General features: G+C 41.3%; 1 protein-coding gene across 1 annotated transcript in view; it reads right to left on the bottom strand.

Moving 5' to 3' along the window:
* EYS (EGF-like photoreceptor maintenance factor) overlaps positions 1 to 19,134 on the bottom strand; it is a 789,024-nt gene that overhangs the window by 500,848 nt on the left and 269,042 nt on the right. The window contains exon 15 of the mRNA XM_088162233.1: positions 2,098 to 2,202. Within this exon, the coding sequence (XP_088018359.1) occupies positions 2,098 to 2,202 (105 nt within the window). The remainder of the gene's footprint in view (positions 1 to 2,097; positions 2,203 to 19,134) is intronic.

Below are 19,134 nucleotides of genomic sequence, written 5' to 3'. Positions count from 1 at the left end.
TAATAATAATAATAATAATAATAATAACAAGAATAACAAGAATAATAATAACAACAAGAATAATAAACCTTCAATATTCTGAATCTTGAAAGTCTATTGTAAGACTCATGTTTTAAAAATGTAGGATGAGTATGTATATGTATGCACTTGTATAATACACACATATGCATACTTCTATATGTAGTAACATCCATAAATATTTATACATATATTCAAATTATATTCATGCCCTTATACTATTTCTTAGTGGCAGTACTGGCTGTGAGTTTCTGTATTCCACACATCAATAACTTTCGAAATATTTGTACATTAGGCTTGAAATAGCTTATATACATTTTAAAAACATATATAGCTCTTATAGGGACATAAAATTTTAAACCATTTCTTTTGCCTATCCACTTTAAGTAAATATTTCTGTCTAAATACAGGCTTGATCATTTTAACCTTACATTGGTAACTTGACATTGTAGAACAAGGTTTAATGCAATGTAACTGACTTAAGAGTGTTAAAAAACTGTAAATGAAAGAGTACTATTGCTTCATTCTTTGCTCACTAGTTTCTGATTGGTTGACAACCAGTTGGCCCACAATAAAGAAAGCAAAGGATAAAAAAAATAATGGTCATATCATGCAAGTGTCACATATTAAATTAGATGGTTATATTAAAAGATACTACATTTCAATGTGTCAATGCTTGTCTGTAGCACCAGTCCATGCTGAAAAGCCACACTGAAGCATATAGGTTCAAATCTTAATAAGATACTGTTTATTTTTGGACTCTATGATCTCAGAGGAGTTTTTCAACCTAATTGATTCTGTGATTCTGTGAATAAAACTATGTATGTCACATAAAGACAGAAAAGTTGATCTACTCTTTTTGACAAATTCAGATATTGCAACTGGGTCTGCAAGGCAGTGTTTCAGTGGGGGGAAGGTACAGGGGTGGCTTCTCTGAGAAGATGCCAGAACCTTCCCCCTGGTCTGGTGGAGACAGTGCCAGCCAGCTCCAGGATGACCCGCTGCTGGCCAAGGCTGAGCCCATCAGTGACAGTGGTAGCACCTCTGGGATAACATAGTTAAGATGAGGGGGGAAAAAAACCAAAAAAACGAACTGTGCAACTGCAGCCAGAAAAAAGTCTAAGGATAGAAAGAGAAACAGCTCTGTAGACATCGAAATCAGTACTGAAGGAGACGGAGGAGGTGCTGCAGGCACCAGAGCTGAGATTCCCCTGCAGCCCCTGGTGCAGCCCATGGTGGGGCAGCTGTGCCCCTGCAGCCCATGGGGGCCATGGGGATGCAGAGATCCACCTGCAGACCATGGACAACCTCATGACAAAACATGTGGCTGTCCAAAGGAGGCTGTGACCCTTTCTGTGGGAAACATGAACCAGAACAAGCTCCCGGCAGCACCTGTGGCCCCATGGAGAGAGAAGCCCACACTGGAGCCGGTTTGCTGGCAGGAGCTGTGACCCTGTGAGGACCCACTCTGGAGCTGTTCATGAAGGACTGCACTCAGTGGAAGGGAACCATGCTGGAGCAGTTTGTAAAGAACTTCAGGCTATGGGAAGGAACTCGTTTTTTGGAGGACTCTCTCCCTTGGGAGGCAGCCCACACTGGAGCAAGGGAAGAGCGTGAGGAGTCCTCCCCCAGAGGAAGAAGGAAGCAACATAAATGATGCGTGATTAACTGACTGCACCCAGCTCCCAGCCAGTCAACCTACCACAGCAACCCTTATGACAGCTACTCTACAGCTTGTCCACATTTTCTTTCAGAAATTTTAAAAATAACTTTGCTAGTAGAAAAGATGGAAGCAAAATCATGCTATTGGCAAGGCTGGTTGATTTTTAAGGCTCTCTATTCATCAGTTTGGAAGGCAGGACTTCCAGAATACAACTTATACTCTGTAAACAAATTCTGCTGACACCATCTGCATAACAATTGTAGCATGTGCTTAGAAAATACCTCTTCATCCTTCTCTCTTTTCAAGCTAAATAAATTACTACTTAGTTGCTTGCTTATGAAAAAAAATGTTTCTTTTTTGAATACCACAGAACATCTCTCAATTAAACATCATGTAAACATCATGTGACTTCTTACCTGGCAAACAGCTACAGTAAAATTCACCAATCAAATCATGGCATTGGCCTCCATTTTTACAGGGCTCGGAGGAACATTCATCAATATCCGTGGAACAGTTTTTGTCTGACAGAAAAGAAAATTAAACATTAAAACTATAAATCATGCTGGGAAAGTAGAAAAGCTGCTTCACAGTGCAAGTGACAACTGCATAATTTAACTTTTCCAGGTTGGAAACACTATTTTGTTTCTGCTTGACAGTTTTAAAACCAGAGATATTCATAGATCTTAGCTGATAGTTAACAAATTAAATGTTTTAAAGGAATAAATATGAAAAACATTTACAAAAATGTCATTTGTATATTCTAGCATCACAATTCAATATCATAATTACTAGAGCTATATGGTACTTCGGAAAAAGTTGTTTTAGAGATTGAATAACCTTAGTAACAATAACAAGAAAAAGCTATTTCTCTAGGTTGCATTCATATTTCCAGATGAATGAAGCCATTTCTCATATCCAAACAGAAACAAATGAGTTCACTCAGCTGTTTCTTCATTTTTCTGCTTTTAAAAAGATTTAATTGAGCTGTAATTCAAACTTATTTAAATCTGAAACAACAAAAACATAGGCGAATATACAGAACATACATAAAGGGAAAATTTAGAAGACTATGGTGTCTTATGAAAGCAATTAACTCATTTGACATATCAAAAAAGTCCAGTCTCTTGTTTCTCTATTGTGCACTACATTAATTTAGGGCAATCTCTACCTAGGCTGTCATAAATTATATTAGGATCTTTCTTAACAAAAATTGATCAAAAATAGATGGGACAAATATATGGACTAGGAGTTCACATGAATACCAAAGTTAAGCCAATGACAGAGAAGGAAAACTGTAACTATCACTGATGTGAACAAGCAGAACTTTTGTTGGTGTTCTATGTAGAAGTTATGGAAGGCTCTTTGTATCACTCAAATCAAATATACCAGATAGGTAATGCAACCCAAGGACCTGAGTCTAAGGAGCTGAATTAAATGCCCATGTGGGGTTTCTGGGGTCTCTCTTGCACAAACAGGGCTTGGACAATTATAGATTCATTACAACAATAAATGTGTGGATGGAAGAGTGTGTCGCCCTCCAGTTTTGTCTTCCTTAACCAAATGATGTACTTTCAGCTAACATGTAAAAGTAGAATGTACACAAAAATCAAATTAAATGGGCAGGAGAGAAAGTGAAGACAATACAGAGGAAGGGAAAAAAAACCCAACGTTTAGAAAAAGGTTTAAAGGGATTGAAGCAGAAGCTCATAGACAATGATAATGACAGAAACCAGGTAAGACTTTGACATTTTGTGGAAAATACTGCACAGTAACATATAATATTCTGTATTTAATGATTAAATACAGATCACAAATCCAGTAGCATCAGTTTAAAGGAACCTTATATTTTTTATAACTTGCAGTTTTTTGTGTTGCTGTTTTTTGGTTTTTTTTGCTTGTAATATTTTGAATAGCTAAAAGAACTAGCAGAATCCTTAACAACACAAGACATGGACCCATAAGGTATTTAATGATAAAACCATAATTTTTTGAAAGTAATCGTCATGCAAAAATTCAAAAATATTTGAATGTACTATTGATATTTTTCCATGACAAAGTGGAAAAGGTAACTACAAGTTACTTGATTCAAAGTTAAAGGGAAAAGTACTCTTTGACTATAAGGAAAGAAATGTGAAAAACTTGGCTGAGAGCAGTCAAAAGCCATGGAAAAGGAGAGGAGGGTGAGCAACATAATAACAAAGGAATTCAGAAGAACTGAAAAGAATGTAGAAAAGTTCTGATTTGAAACCTGATAATGGGTAAACATCTTACCTTAAAAAGTTAATTAAGAAAGCTGCTGTTTAATAGGTCCACAAGGATAAACTTTCTTTTTGTGGGAAAAAGACACTGGATATTAGGAGACCAACATGGCACTTCCTGGTTTTCAAAGCATCAAAAAAGCCCAACTGACAAAAACGCAGGTCAAGTTGCTAAGTATAAACTAAAAAGTACAACACAAATATGCAGGCATGAAATCAGACCAGTAAAAGCATGTAGCTGTTATAGGATGGTCAGGGTAACAAGAAATTATGCTGTATATACTTCACATCAGAGATGAGGGAAAGATACAGTTTGCCATCCAGTGAAGAAGGATGGCTACTGATAATGGCAATCATGCAAAATTGTTCAATGCAATCAGTAAAAAGACCAGTTGTAAAGCAGGACATTATTATAATTAATACTTTTGATTAAAGGGCAAAACTTCAGTGTTGAATACAGAAGAAATGCTGTAGAATTGTCAAATGAGTTAAATAGATAGGCTGATCTGATGAACTATACCCTTGGGTACTAGCAGACAAAAACTCAATAGTTTTCTTTGTGAACATGTGCAAAATAGGTAAAGTACCTGAAGAGCCACTAAAATCAGCCTTTAGGAAAAGAATAAAAGGCGAAGACATGAAATCATAAATCCATTTGTGAAACTTCAGTTCCTGGAAGAAATATTGGGAAAAGTTTTTAAGTGTTTACTTCCAAGAACCTATAAATATAAAACAATTAATAAAAAAATGGGCCTTATATAAGCAAATTGATTCCCTTCTACACTAAATTTACACACTTGGTGGATAACAAAACCCAGTAGCATATTTCATGCTCCTTCTGTTCACTAATGTTCTGCCACCTTTTGACAAGTAACTGGTCTACATAGAAACTATGAGAGAATATTATCAGATGAGTAAAACTTTATGGAAAGCCATATTCATGCATTAGTTATCAGTGGTCTTGCTGCCAGACTGGATCAATGAATTGCACAGGTTTTGAAAGAAATCTACTGCCCATTCAATTCCACTATTTTTTTTTTTTCAGCAATCTAGATGGTGGACAGCAAAGTAAGCTTACCAATGGCAACACAAAAAGGTACATTGAAGAACAGGATTAGAAGTCTTCATGAATTTCAACCAATTGAAGATAGAGTTTGATACAATAAATGTAATCCAATCAGAAAAGGAGATGCTATACAGAAAATCACAAGTAGGAAAAAAATGCCAGAATTTCGTTTTAAAACAAATAGTTTTCTGGGATATATAGAAAAATTATATCTTGTTAGAAACACAAAATTATCCTTCCGTTCTCATCTTACTGGAGTAAAGCTGCTTTGGAAGTGTTTTGCATTGTGCAGTGAGGTGCATCCAAGAAAACTGTGGGCCAAATGAGAGTCCATATGAGCATGTTAGGAATGACAAGCTCAGAAGCATGACCTTTTAGGATGAACAAAATAAATGGGCCTGTAAAGTCTAAATAATGAAAATTTGAATAGAAATGTGATGGCAATCATAAAATAAAAATGTACTTTTTCAAAAGTCATTAGTTTGCTGTGTTCATAGTAGACAGAGTGAGAGGTAATGCATTTAAACTGCAGTGAAATATTAGAAAATAAGGAAATCCTTGCAATGGTTAGTATGACATCACACTGGAAAGATTCCCCCAAGAAAATAAGGAATTATTGGACTTCTTTAAGAAGATACATAGGTGAGAAAGTAACATAGTATATTATACGTTTTTGCTGGGATAAGAATGAAACAGATTATAGTTACTATTTTGTTATAGTGTTGGGATTATACAATTTACAGGGCATAAATTCTGTTTATAACACTGAAGGAGGTCCAGAGACACAAGCTTATGTAATGAGTTGGATTGCCTGGAAACGTGCTTTGCCTTATAGTAGAGGTCTTAAGTTACTCGGTATGTGATGACTCATGAGAAAACCATAACGAGGCAAAAGAGACATTTTATACTTCCTCGAGTCTCTTTTTCTGTAGGTAAATGTGGAAAGTTCTTACTCTACTATTTGAACACTGACTTTTAAACAAAACCCTCCTTTCCACTCCCTTCCTTTCCTGCATCTCTTTTCCACAGGGGACCAAGCCTATGCACCAAGTGAAATCTTGTGATAACTTTTATTTAGCTAAACAGTACATTTTCAATGTACTTTAAGTCACTTCTGGTCACTTGTAGTTTTCAGATACAAGCACAGAAAAAAACCATGCAGATTATAGCCACTGAACTGTAGCTGAAATGTATGTGGAGAAACAACAAAAACAAATTGAAAAGAACTTCTGAAGAACTCAGCATATGAGCAGTATTGCAGTGCTGTGAGAAAAAAAAAATTCAGATGTATTTAAATAAAACAAAAAACGAACATTGATGTTCGTGATGTGTGAAATACCTCTGCATAAAACATTGATTAGAATGTTCCATATTTAAAAATAAGTGGGAAGGATGCAAGAAAAGCTACACAATTTATTCAACAACTGAAGAAAGCATGCTGTCGGCAAAAGCTTAAAGAGCTCCATCTGTTTCATTTAGAAGAAACAAAACCAAAAAGTGACTTGATTACAGTGTATAAGTATCTTTACAAAGAGAAAATACTTGAGCAGCAAGAGCTTTTTCATTTTGTGTTGAAAAGGTAATGAGATGCAATAGCTCAATGTTGAAGACAAAAATTTAAATAAAATATTTAATATAAACTTCTAAATCTGATGGTGATTACTTCTAGGAAAAAATGCTAGTGAAATTCTGGCTTCTTTTCATGCATTCAAATCAGGATTGAATGCTTTTGGATTCATTGTGTGCTTTAATCAAAACTAGAGTAATTAGGTTCAGTACAAGGTGGTTAATGGCCAACATTAACTTCCTTCTGGTACACAGACCTAATATAGAGCATACAATCAGCAATCTATGGATTGTTAGAAGACTTGCAGAATAAATACACTCATCCTGTAGCCCTCTCTGTGTCTTTCCTGGGAAAACATCAAAACAATTTAGTGAGACAGGTGACAGTAATACCCACCCTGAGGCACCAGGGCTCTGTAGCATCACTGTCATCATGTGAAATGTGTATAGCCTCTTGGAGGTTTTGGAGGTTACTAGGATAACTAGGTGCAAGGTGTTGCTCTATTGTTACAAGAGAGAATAGCCAATGCTATTCCATTTTTCGTCTGGCTTCCAATGTGCCAAGGGAAAAAAAATCTTTTTATGAAAGCTGTGTAAACAGCTTTAGAAAACATAATTCTGTAATTAACACATGTCCTCTCCTGCCTCAAGGTTCCTCAGTAGTCTCCAGTGAACTCACTGTTTAAGGGAAGAGTCAAACTGTGCTGCCTTATCACCACTGCAGCCCTGAGGCCCAGTAGACATGGTGCTGCCTTTGCTAGCCACTGCTCTGGTGTCAAACTAAGAGCAAGGGCCTCAGGACTTGTCTAGTGGCCAGGTTGGTGTTAGATCCATAGAATCATGGGATGTTTTGGTTTGGAAATGACCTTACAGATCATCTAGTGCCAACACTCTGTCATAGGCAGAAACACTTTCCATGAGACCAAGTTGCATAAAGCCCCATCCAACCTGGTCCTGAACACTGCTAGGGATGTGGCATCCACAGATAATAAAGAAAAAGAAAATAATGGCAAAGACAAAAGCCAAAGAGTAAAGAAAAAAAAGTCAGCAAGTTACTGAAGATGGCACCACGTAAGAATCCTATTTAGTGTGGTCATACCAAAACTGATAGTGTCATACCTTTTATAGTATGGGTCTATCAAAGCAAAGGATGTCAAAAGATAATTGTTTCATTGTCTGAAAAGGCAACCCAATATATACTGATAAATATAATTTAGTATCAAAAACTCCAGTAGTATGCTAGCTGGTATTGCAGAGGCAATGCTAAACAACAGACTTTTTCCAACATCAGTGATTTGGTGGATTTTTTTCAGAAGAGGAGCCATACACTAGAAAAAAAAAACTAAGCACACCCTAAATATAACCATTCTTATCTAAGATGCTACTTCTGTTTCTCAAATTCAATAACAAAATATCTGTAAGGGATGAAAAATGTGCACTGGGAAAGTTGCTTGGAGGTTAATTTTTTTATGTTAGAATTTATTCACTGATTGCACAAGTCATTACAGAAAATTGAGTCCTAACAGGTTTCTTGATGCAATTAAAACAAAAATTTTGATTGAAATTCTGTCATAATATCCATATGTTATTTTTCACGTGTACTCAGATGTAAAAAGTAAAGTGGTGTTCGCTCTGCTGGTGTATTACTGTTCATTGTATTATTTCATCAATGACATTAACATAGAAAAAATATAGAGTTAAGGAAAAATGAGGTTTATTTTCCACAGTATCTCAGGAAGACTAAAAATTTCAGCCACATGTTCCAGTGTCTTCTGTCTGTGTTTTAATCATTGTATGACATGATTGTTTTTCCTTTTTTTATTTGATAAGAGCCTCCTAGCAACTGACAACATTTTTAAAATTGAAAATCAAGCCTATTCATATAAAATTATTATTTTCCAATTTATCTAAAAGTAATTAAGCACATAGTCACGCCCCAAAAAATATTAAGGGATGTTCTACAAACATTATGTTATGCATGACAGTTGGAATCACTATTAAAAGACCTACCATTATACCTGAAATAAGGGGGATACACTGGAATACAAAAATAATCTCATAACACCTTCAGAAGAGCAAAGATAAGGTAAATTCCACACATGCTAATTAAAGTTTTAATCGAAGAATTAACTTATCTTTTGTCAGGTGGTTCTAACTATTATTATTCATTCTCCAATTTAAACCAATCCTGCTAAGTATTTGCAGGTGGAATACTATTGGAGAAAGGTGCCATTTGATTTCTCACATAAAAAACTGAGCAACTTTGCTTACATTTAAAATGACTGGGAAAAAACTAACTGATTTGCTTTTCTTTTGTGCAATTCATTAACTTTTATGCATTATTTTATCAAAATTTTTATGTAAAGTAATTTGCAGCGTGATGAAACCTAAACAGATTTTTATGCACTCTACTGATTTTTTTCCCATTGAAGTGTTCTAACCTGAATTCCTTTCAAGGAAAACAGGTACACTTGCACATGACATGATAATAAATATTCTCTAATAACTCAGAAATACATAGTGAATACATTTCCATGCATGCATAAATGTTGTTTATTTCCCACTATGTTAAGTTTGCACACCCCACTGTGGGAAGCCTGCTCTTAGCAGCCTGCCATTTACAATGTTTGTGGCAACCAGCAGCCCATCTGCCCTGCTCCAGCTGAGCAAGTTAAAGGAAGTCAGCCCTTCACTCCTCCATGAGTCAGAGCTCTGCTGGCTGGGAGCCTGAAGAACTATCCCTCTCTCTAGTTGTCAGCTTCCTGGATTTTTTTTTTGTTTGTTTGAAAAACCTTAGCACTTTTACTAGAGCTCAGACAGAAGCATGTTTAAATTAACTCAGACATTAGGGGACATCATGGAAAAGATCTGGCTTTTAAGCTGCCTCTGTGATGGCCATAAGGGCTGATGGATGTGGAACAATAATCTGATGCACGAGATGCAAGCCGGACTGAGTTACTGTGACTGACTCTAGAAGTGGGTGAGCATCCATAGATCACAGAGTCAATTAGGCTGGAACAGACCACTGACATCAGTCTAGCCTTTGACCTATCACCACCATGTCAAACTAAACCATAGCACTAAGGGCCATGTCCAGTCATTTCTTGAATATCTCCAGTGTTCATGATTCCACCACTTCCCTGTCAGCTCATTCCAATGCTTGACAACCCTTTCCATTAAGAATTTCTTCCTGATGTCCAGCTTGAACGTCCCCTGGCGCAGCTGTCTGTAACTAGCTGTCTGGGAGAACAGACTGACCCCCACCTTGCTAGAACCTCTTTTTGGGTAGAGATAGATCTCTCAGGCCAGTTTTTCTCCTTTGAGTTGTTTGGGACAGAACCTTTTATGATTAATGAGGAAAAGAGGATGTAGTGACTCAATAATTTTGTACTGTGCAGTTGTCCCGGTAGTAACTAAAAGCATCTATGTCAGGCAAAATGTGCCTAAAATAGAACAGCTTTTGCAGGATTACTGAAAACAAGGCTTAAACTACCATAGGAAAAGAATACACAGGAAAGATTTTCGAAAGCCTAGAGAAAGATATTATCTTATGTCTTGTGATAGCTTGAGTGGAGCTGCAAGACTTTGCACATCCTTATAAAATTTTGGTTTTCAAATGTTCAGTGTTGCAGTACCCATTTGCTTAGTGTCCTAGGGTGATGTTATGGTGTTTCTATCTCCAATCGTGTGTCCTGATTATGTTTGGTATTATGTCCTGTGCTTCCAGGACTGAGTCTGAGAGTGAAGCTTTGTTTTGTCTTGTTATCAGCCGGCTCACCTCCCCCATGGTCTATGTTTAGGAGAGGTTTTAGCTCGGCTTGCTTGCTTGCTTGCTTGCTTGCTTGCTTGCCTGCTTGCTTGCCTGCTTGCTCGCTTCTGCCTTTTTTCTTTCCTTCGCTTTGCCCTTGCTTTCTGCTTATTAGTTAGTTCAGCTAGGCAGTCCAACTTTTTCCCTGGACTGTTTTCTCTTCCACCCCGTCCCCTCCCTCTCCTGGATACCATCTGAACGGACGGGGACCTGGGAACCCCAAGGAACACCGGGAGGCTACACTTTGTCACCTGCAGCAGTCATCCCCAGCGCCAGAGACTGATAACTGAGCGACCACTCGCCAGAGAGACTGAGTTTGTCATCCCTTCAGAACGGTGAAAGAGTTTTTTTTTGTCAGCTGGTGTTGTCTTTTTTCCCTGTGCTGGGGAGTGTCTTGCTTGTTAAATAAACAGGTTTTTTCTCCCACTCTTCTCCGAGGAAATTCTTCCCGAACCCGGTGGGGTGGGGGGGGGAGGAGTCGTGGGGTTTGCTGTCTGGGGGCTCCTTCTGGAGGTTTTCCCCCAAATTTGCCCAAAACCAGGACAAATAAATTGGCGCCCAACTCGAGGCTCGAGAAAGTGGGAAAAAACCCTGTTCTAATAATAATAATTTGGTTCAAATTCTTTTGTGTTGATATAGAGCAGTTATTGGCTATGTTGTTGGAATTCATGTCTTTTGGGGTGGAGGCCTGCATGGGATTCTGGTCCCTAGGGTTTTTTGAAGTCCTAATACCTTTGTGGTCCCTGGGTTTATTTGCTTATCCAGAAATAGCTCCGGTATTGTCCCTAATGCGTAGTTTCTGTAGCAGAGGGGCATTGACCAAAATATCCATCGGGCTGGGCTTGGTTTTAATGGCCTGCAGGAGATTTATAAAGGTGCTGGAATCTGTTCCAGGAATGTATGGTTCTTGGTTGTGGTTGTGCACTCAGTTTGTTAGAGGAGAAGCAGGGGATGAGGCTTTTCAGCCTTTGTTCTCCTTCTTCTCCTCTGAATTTGTTACATCCTTATTAGAGAATGTTCAGTTCCCCCTGAGTGTTAAAGAGACCATCTTTCTGGTGTTTAATATAGTAAGCTTTCTCTATACAGTCTGCAGTTTCTCTAGAATGAGAGCTGAGATTTCTAGAGGGGCTGAGACCCCTGACCCCAGAGTAGAGCCAGGCGTGAGGAATCCTGAATGGTGTGGGAAATGGGAGGATATGGGCCAAATCTTAAAGGAATTTTCTGACCCTACATCCTGGGATTTTCCATGTGAACAAATTCAGAACCCAGCTGAGGTAGCAAAGTACCTGAAAGAGAAGTGCCATGGTAATTCTAAGGAGAAGAAGATCATTGCAGTGAGCTGGGCCCTGGCATATGCTTACCGTACCCTGCTAGATACTGTAGGGCAGCAGACAGAGGAAGGGGGACAGGCAGATAAATCAGCCACTATCCCAGTCACTCAGGCTGCAGCCAACACCCCAGGCTCGAGGCCAACAACTACACCAGACAGTGAGCCTAAGCCAGCAGCTAAACCTGCCAGTAAGCCTCAACCAATGGCTGTTGCTACCAGCACGAGAAGTGGAAAGTGCACAGACAAGACTGATCGACCAGTGGATGATGATGATGATGATGATGCAGGAGAAGGACCCTCGACGCCTCCTGACATAAAACCAGGAGTCAAAGCAACTGGTAAAAGATCAGAGGCCAATATTGAGTCTTTTTCCCTAAAGGACCTCCGTGGCCTAAGAAAGGATTACACCCGACGACCTGATGAGTCTATAATTAGTTGGTTGGTCCGTCTTTGGGATGCTGCAGGCGAGGCTACAATTCTGGATGGCACTGAAGCCAGGCATTTGGGATCCCTGTCACATGATCCTGTCATCGACCAAGGAATGATGAGAGGGCCTAACCCTCACAGCCTCTGGGCACGGGTCCTGGACAGTGTAGCACAAAGATACCTGTGTGCAGATGATCTTTATATGCAGCAGACCCACTGGAAGACGATAGAACAAGGGATCCAACGCCTGAGAGAAATGGCAGTGGCAGAGATTATCTTCTCAGATGACATAACAACTAGGAATCCGGACTTGGTACCATGTACATCTGTGATGTGGCGAAAACTTGTACGACTTGGGCCCCATGAATATGCTTCTGCTTTAGCAATAATGAAGCGGGACGAGAGGGATGAGACCGTGCTTGATATGGCAAAGAAGCTCCGAGCATATGCAGATGCTGTGCATGGCCCAACACATGCCAGAATTGCAGCTGTGGAAACACGTCTGCAGAAATTAGAAGACAAGATAGAGGAGAATCATAAAAGACTCAGGGAGGAGATTAAAGAGGACCTTCTCCAAATCTCAGCAGTACAAATTAGAGGCCCTGGTATCCAACGCAGACGTTCCCCTGATGGGGAGAGGAGGTACACCCCACGAGCTGAGCTGTGGTTCTTCCTACGTGATTGCGGAGAAAACATGAGGAGATGGGATGGAAAATCTACTGCTGCTCTGGCACAACGGGTGCGTGAATTGAAGGAAGGCAAGACCCAAAGAGGAAGTTCCACCAAAAGGAGAGCAGCTCCAGTTGCCCGTAGCCAAGCTGCCAAGTATGATGATGATGATATATCTGATCCCCTTGAAGGAACCTCTAAGACATATGCCCAAGGAAAGAAGGATAAACAGGCTTAGAGGGGCCCTGCCTCTAGCCAGGGAGAGGCGAGGGAAAATCGTGTCTTCTGGACTGTGTGGATTCGTTGGCCTGGCACATCGGAACCACAAAAGTATAAAGCTTTGGTTGATACTGGTGCCCAATGCACATTAGTCCCATCAAGATATGTGGGGGCAGAATCTGTTTCTATTGCTGGTGTGACAGGTGGATCACAGGACTTTACCTTGGTGGAAGCTGATGTGAGCTTGACTGGACATGAATGGAAAAAACATCCTATTGTGACTGGCCCAGAGGCCCCATGCATTTTGGGCATAGATTACCTCCGAAGGGGGTATTTTAAAGATCCAAAAGGATTCAGGTGGGCATTTGGGATAGCAACTGTGGTGACAGAGGGCATCCAGCAATTGAACACCTTGTCTGGACTGTCTGAGAATCCAAGTACTGTAGGACTTCTGAAAGGAGAAGAGCAAAAGGTACCAATTGCCACTTCCATAGTGCATCGCCGACAATACAGAACAACTCGAGATGCCGTGGTTCCCATCCATAAAATGATCCGTGAGCTGGAGAGCCAAGGGGTGGTCAGCAAAACCCACTCACCCTTCAACAGCCCCATCTGGCCTGTACGTAAATCTGAAGGAGAATGGAGACTGACCGTAGACTATCGTGCATTGAATGAGGTGACTCCACCACTGAGCGCTGCCGTGCCGGACATGCTGGAACTGCAGTACGAGCTGGAGTCCAAGGCAGCAAAGTGGTACGCCACTATCGATATCGCCAATGCATTTTTCTCCATTCCTCTGGCAGCAGAGTGCAGGCCTCAGTTCGCTTTCACATGGAGGGGAGTGCAGTACACCTGGAATCGACTGCCCCAGGGGTGGAAGCACAGTCCTACTATCTGCCATGGACTGATCCAGACTACACTAGAAAAAGGTGAGGCTCCAGAACATTTACAATATATTGATGATATCATTGTGTGGGGGAACACAGCAGCAGAAGTGTTCAAGAAAGGAGAGAGAATCATCCAAATCCTCCTGGAAGCCGGCTTCGCCATCAAGAAGAGTAAAGTTAAGGGACCTGCTCGAGAGATCCAGTTCCTGGGAGTGAAGTGGCAAGATGGACGGCGTCAGATTCCTACTGATGTCATCAACAAAATCACAGCTATGTCCCCACCAACCAACAAGAAGGAGACACAAGCTTTCTTAGGCGCCATAGGTTTTTGGAGGATGCACATTCCTGAGTACAGTCAGATTGTGAGCCCTCTTTACCTGGTCACCCGCAAGAAGAACGATTTCCATTGGGGCCCTGAGCAGCAACAAGCTTTTGCCCAGATAAAGCAGGAAATTGCTCATGCAGTAGCCCTTGGCCCAGTCAGGACGGGACCAGATGTGAAGAACGTGCTCTACTCTGCAGCCGGGAACCATGGTCTGTCCTGGAGCCTGTGGCAGAAGGTGCCTGGTGAGACTCGAGGCCGACCATTAGGATTTTGGAGTCGGAGCTACAGAGGGTCTGAAGCTAACTACACCCCAACAGAGAAGGAGATCTTGGCCGCCTACGAAGGGGTCCAAGCAGCCTCAGAGGTGGTTGGCACAGAAGCACAACTCCTCCTGGCACCCCGACTGCCAGTGCTGGGGTGGATGTTCAGAGGAAAGGTTCCCTCAACCCACCATGCCACCAGTGCTACATGGAGCAAGTGGATTGCCCTCATTACACAGCGCACCCGGATTGGAAAACTGAATCGCCCTGGGATTTTGGAAGTAATTACAAATTGGCCTGAAGGTGAAAGTTTTGGTGTCACAGATGAGGAACAAGAACCAGTGACACGGGCTGAAGAAGCTCCACCATATAACCAACTGCCAGCAGAGGAAACACGCTATGCTCTATTCACCGACGGTTCCTGTCGCATTGTGGGGATGAATCGAAGGTGGAAAGCAGCCGTATGGAGCCCCACGCGACGGGTAGCAGAGGCCACTGAAGGAGAGGGTGGATCCAGTCAACTTGCTGAACTCAAAGCGGTTCAACTGGCCTTAGACATTGCTGAAAGAGAGAAGTGGCCAAAGCTTTACCTTTATACCGATTCATGGATGGTAGCCAATGCTCTGTGGGGATGGTTGGAGAGATGGAAAGAGGCTAACTGGCAGCGTAGAGGAAAACCAATTTGGGCTGCCGAAGAGTGGAAAGATATCGCTACCCGGTTAGAGAAATTACCTGTGAAGGTTCGCCATGTAGATGCCCATGTTCCCAGAAGTAGGGCTAATGAAGAGCAGAAAAACAATCAGCAGGTAGATCAGGCTGCAAAGATAGGGGTGTCGAAGATAGACCTTGATTGGGAACACAAGGGAGAGTTGTTCCTGGCTCGATGGGCCCATGATGCCTCAGGTCATCAGGGCAGAGATGCCACATATAAGTGGGCACGAGACCGAGGGGTGGATCTAACCATGGACAGTATTTCTCAAGTTATCCATGACTGTGAGACGTGCGCTGCCATCAAGCAAGCCAAGCGGGTGAAGCCCCTCTGGTATGGGGGGCGGTGGTCCAAGTACAAGTATGGAGAGGCCTGGCAGATTGACTACATCACACTGCCTCAAACCCGCCAGGGCAAGCGCTATGTACTGACCATGGTGGAAGCCACCACTGGATGGTTGGAGACCTACCCTGTGTCTCACGCTACAGCCCGTAACACCATCCTGGGCCTGGAAAAGCAGGTCCTTTGGAGGCATGGCACCCCTGAGAGGATTGAGTCAGACAATGGGACTCATTTCAAGAATAGCCTTATCAACACTTGGGCTAGGGAACATGGCATTGAGTGGGTGTACCATATCCCCTACCATGCACCAGCTGCAGGGAAGGTGGAAAGGCACAATGGACTGTTAAAAACCACCTTGAGAGCATTGGGTGGGGGATCATTCAAAAACTGGGAGCAGCATTTAGCAAAGGCCACTTGGTTAGTTAACACCCGGGGTTCCACCAACCGAGCGGGCCCTGCCCAGTCTAAGTCCCTGAATATAGTAGATGGAGACAAAGTCCCAGTGGCACATATCAGAGGTTTGTTGGGGAAGGCAGTTTGGATCAATTCTGCCCCGAGTACAGACAAACCCATTCGTGGGATTGTCTTTGCTCAAGGACCAGGTTGTACATGGTGGGTAATGCAGAGAGATGGAACAACACGATGTGTGCCTCAGGGAGATCTGATTGTGGGGTGAGGCAGCATGAGACAGAAGGAAATGTGTCCGAATAAGTGAAAGATGGAAATTTCTACTTGCTGAAGTTTTTACATGCTGTTTAGTATGTTCACGATATGGAGATAAGGGGTGGAATGTCCTAGGGTGATGTTATGGTGTTTCTATCTCCAATCGTGTGTCCTGATTATGTTTGGTATTATGTCCTGTGCTTCCAGGACTGAGTCTGAGAGTGAAGCTTTGTTTTGTCTTGTTATCAGCCGGCTCACCTCCCCCATGGTCTATGTTTAGGAGAGGTTTTAGCTCGGCTTGCTTGCTTGCTTGCTTGCTTGCTTGCTTGCCTGCTTGCTTGCCTGCTTGCTCGCTTCTGCCTTTTTTCTTTCCTTCGCTTTGCCCTTGCTTTCTGCTTATTAGTTAGTTCAGCTAGGCAGTCCAACTTTTTCCCTGGACTGTTTTCTCTTCCACCCCGTCCCCTCCCTCTCCTGGATACCATCTGAACGGACGGGGACCTGGGAACCCCAAGGAACACCGGGAGGCTACACTTTGTCACCTGCAGCAGTCATCCCCAGCGCCAGAGACTGATAACTGAGCGACCACTCGCCAGAGAGACTGAGTTTGTCATCCCTTCAGAACGGTGAAAGAGTTTTTTTTTGTCAGCTGGTGTTGTCTTTTTTCCCTGTGCTGGGGAGTGTCTTGCTTGTTAAATAAACAGGTTTTTTCTCCCACTCTTCTCCGAGGAAATTCTTCCCGAACCCGGTGGGGTGGGGGGGGGAGGAGTCGTGGGGTTTGCTGTCTGGGGGCTCCTTCTGGAGGTTTTCCCCCAAATTTGCCCAAAACCAGGACACTTAGCCACAATATCTACAACAGAATTTCTAAAGCCCAATAGTATGAGACAGAGGAAACTATACAGATTTGATCTTCAGAAAGCATATTAAAAGGTTTGCATATTTATTTAGTCTCCTTTGTAAATGTAAGTCAGTGTGTGACTGATGGTAGATTCTGACTGTTAATTCATACTGTCTCATTATAATGGTAAACATTAATGAGACATGGGCAAAACTTAGAGGAAGGATCATTTTACTCATAGAGAATTCATATGGAACATGATATAAGTGAGGAAGTCAGATTATGAATCTCTGAATATAAACTATAACTACAAACTTCAGTGCTAGGTGATGAAGTAAAAATCACTGGAATCATACTTTTTTCTACCCAGTATTCACTTACTGGGTCACCTTACTAGCATAGGGCTCATCCACATATATGAACAGTTTTGAAGTCCTTTAAATTAATAATTAAATAAATAATTAATTAATTTAATCTCTTCCAACATTTAAAATAGAAAAAGGGAATGGAAATGAAATGGAAAAATTATAATCCCATCATTCATTTAAGATTAAAAACTCATGCTTTCTCATCCAAAACCACTGAATTACAGAGTTCTTTAGTTCCAACTATTTATATTACCAGAGAAAATCCACTCAAATAATGACAATGGTCAGTAATCATACCTTATAAAACTGCCTTCTCCTTCTGTATCATTGATTAATTCAACACCTTCCCATTGATGTTTTAATTCCAGGTTTCTTGATACCTAATGGACCAAAGATGTCTCACTGTTCAATATTAAAATTCCCTACTTCACCTATCTTCACGTTTGGATGTGTTAAGCAAGATGTTTTCTAATTTTTGAGGCTGGCCTTTACCTATCTCAACTTCCAGATGTTCTCAAAACCCCTCTAATTGACAAAATCAAATAAAATACCTTGAGGGAAGGAGTCAGCAGTTCTGCCATATGTCCATTTGTCCAGCAGGTCTTTACTATGGGATAATTACTGTAATCCTGTATATGCAGATTACCACAGGAGGGCATTTGCGAGCAAGCTTTGATTGTAGAGAAAGTGTTTTCCTGGTCTTTCTCAGAAACTGCCTGTCTTGGACAGAGTAAAGGAAATTCTACGCAGCAAATTCCAAAGGATGCCACAATTCTCGTGCTCACCCTTTCATCAACAAACAATTCAGCTGGCAGGAGAGGCTCCCTCAAGACCCTGTCAGATGTTATGGGTGTTCCTATCCTGGTGGCTTTCCTCAGCAGGAGAGAGTTGCTTCCATCCTCCAGCCCCGCTCCCTGTGGCACACAGGCACTGCCTCTCCCCAGCTCTGTTCCCAGGGAAGGACAAAGAACCACCACCCGTGGAGCACCACAGCCTGGTTCAAGGGGGATTCATCCTGGGCCATTCAAGGAAGCTCTCCTGTCCTGTCCCTCAGAGCTTTGGTGCACCAGGCAAGTGATCCCAATTCTGTCACCACCACCGACAGTAAACAGGAAAGCAAGCAAACAACCAGGCCTAAGACAATTTTGTACCTGACCAGCTAAGACGCTAATGATAAACTTTTTTTGAAATTGCTTTTAATATGATAGGAAAAGAAAAGTGTGTATAAAAGAAAATAAAAGGTAAAAATCAGTCTTATACATTTAGTGGACTTTTTCAAATGTTACTTCTTTCATCAAGTCTCATCAGAAGACTGCAAGGTGTGATTGACAGGATGTTAGAAGATCTGTTGATGAACTTTATAACATGTGCCTTCATCAGACCTAATTGTTATAAGTTAACTGCTCTGTTTATGGTTCTTTTCTATATTAATTGTGCAATTTCTACATTGCTTAAATATTAAGTGGATAAAATTTATATATATATACACATACTATGTTTCCTTTAGCCCTTAAATAGCTTTTGAGTGTATCACTGTTACTATAGCAATATCTTTGCATGCCGTTTATATAAATCTTAAAACTCAGAAGAACACGGAACACTCTTTTGCCACTGTTTGCCTTTTGTAGAAGATAGAAGTCCAAATATCCAATATTTTGCACCAGAGACTTTCTAGAGAGGCTGAAGCAGTTGTTAGAAGGCTTGGAGAGAGTAGACCTAATG

The sequence above is a fragment of the Sturnus vulgaris genome, chromosome 3 (assembly GCF_052056855.1).
Source record: "Sturnus vulgaris isolate bStuVul1 chromosome 3, bStuVul1.hap1, whole genome shotgun sequence".
Taxonomy (NCBI): Eukaryota; Metazoa; Chordata; class Aves; order Passeriformes; family Sturnidae; genus Sturnus; species Sturnus vulgaris.
The sequence above is the reverse complement of the archived record's forward strand: the minus strand, read 5'-3'. Positions and strand labels throughout refer to the sequence as shown.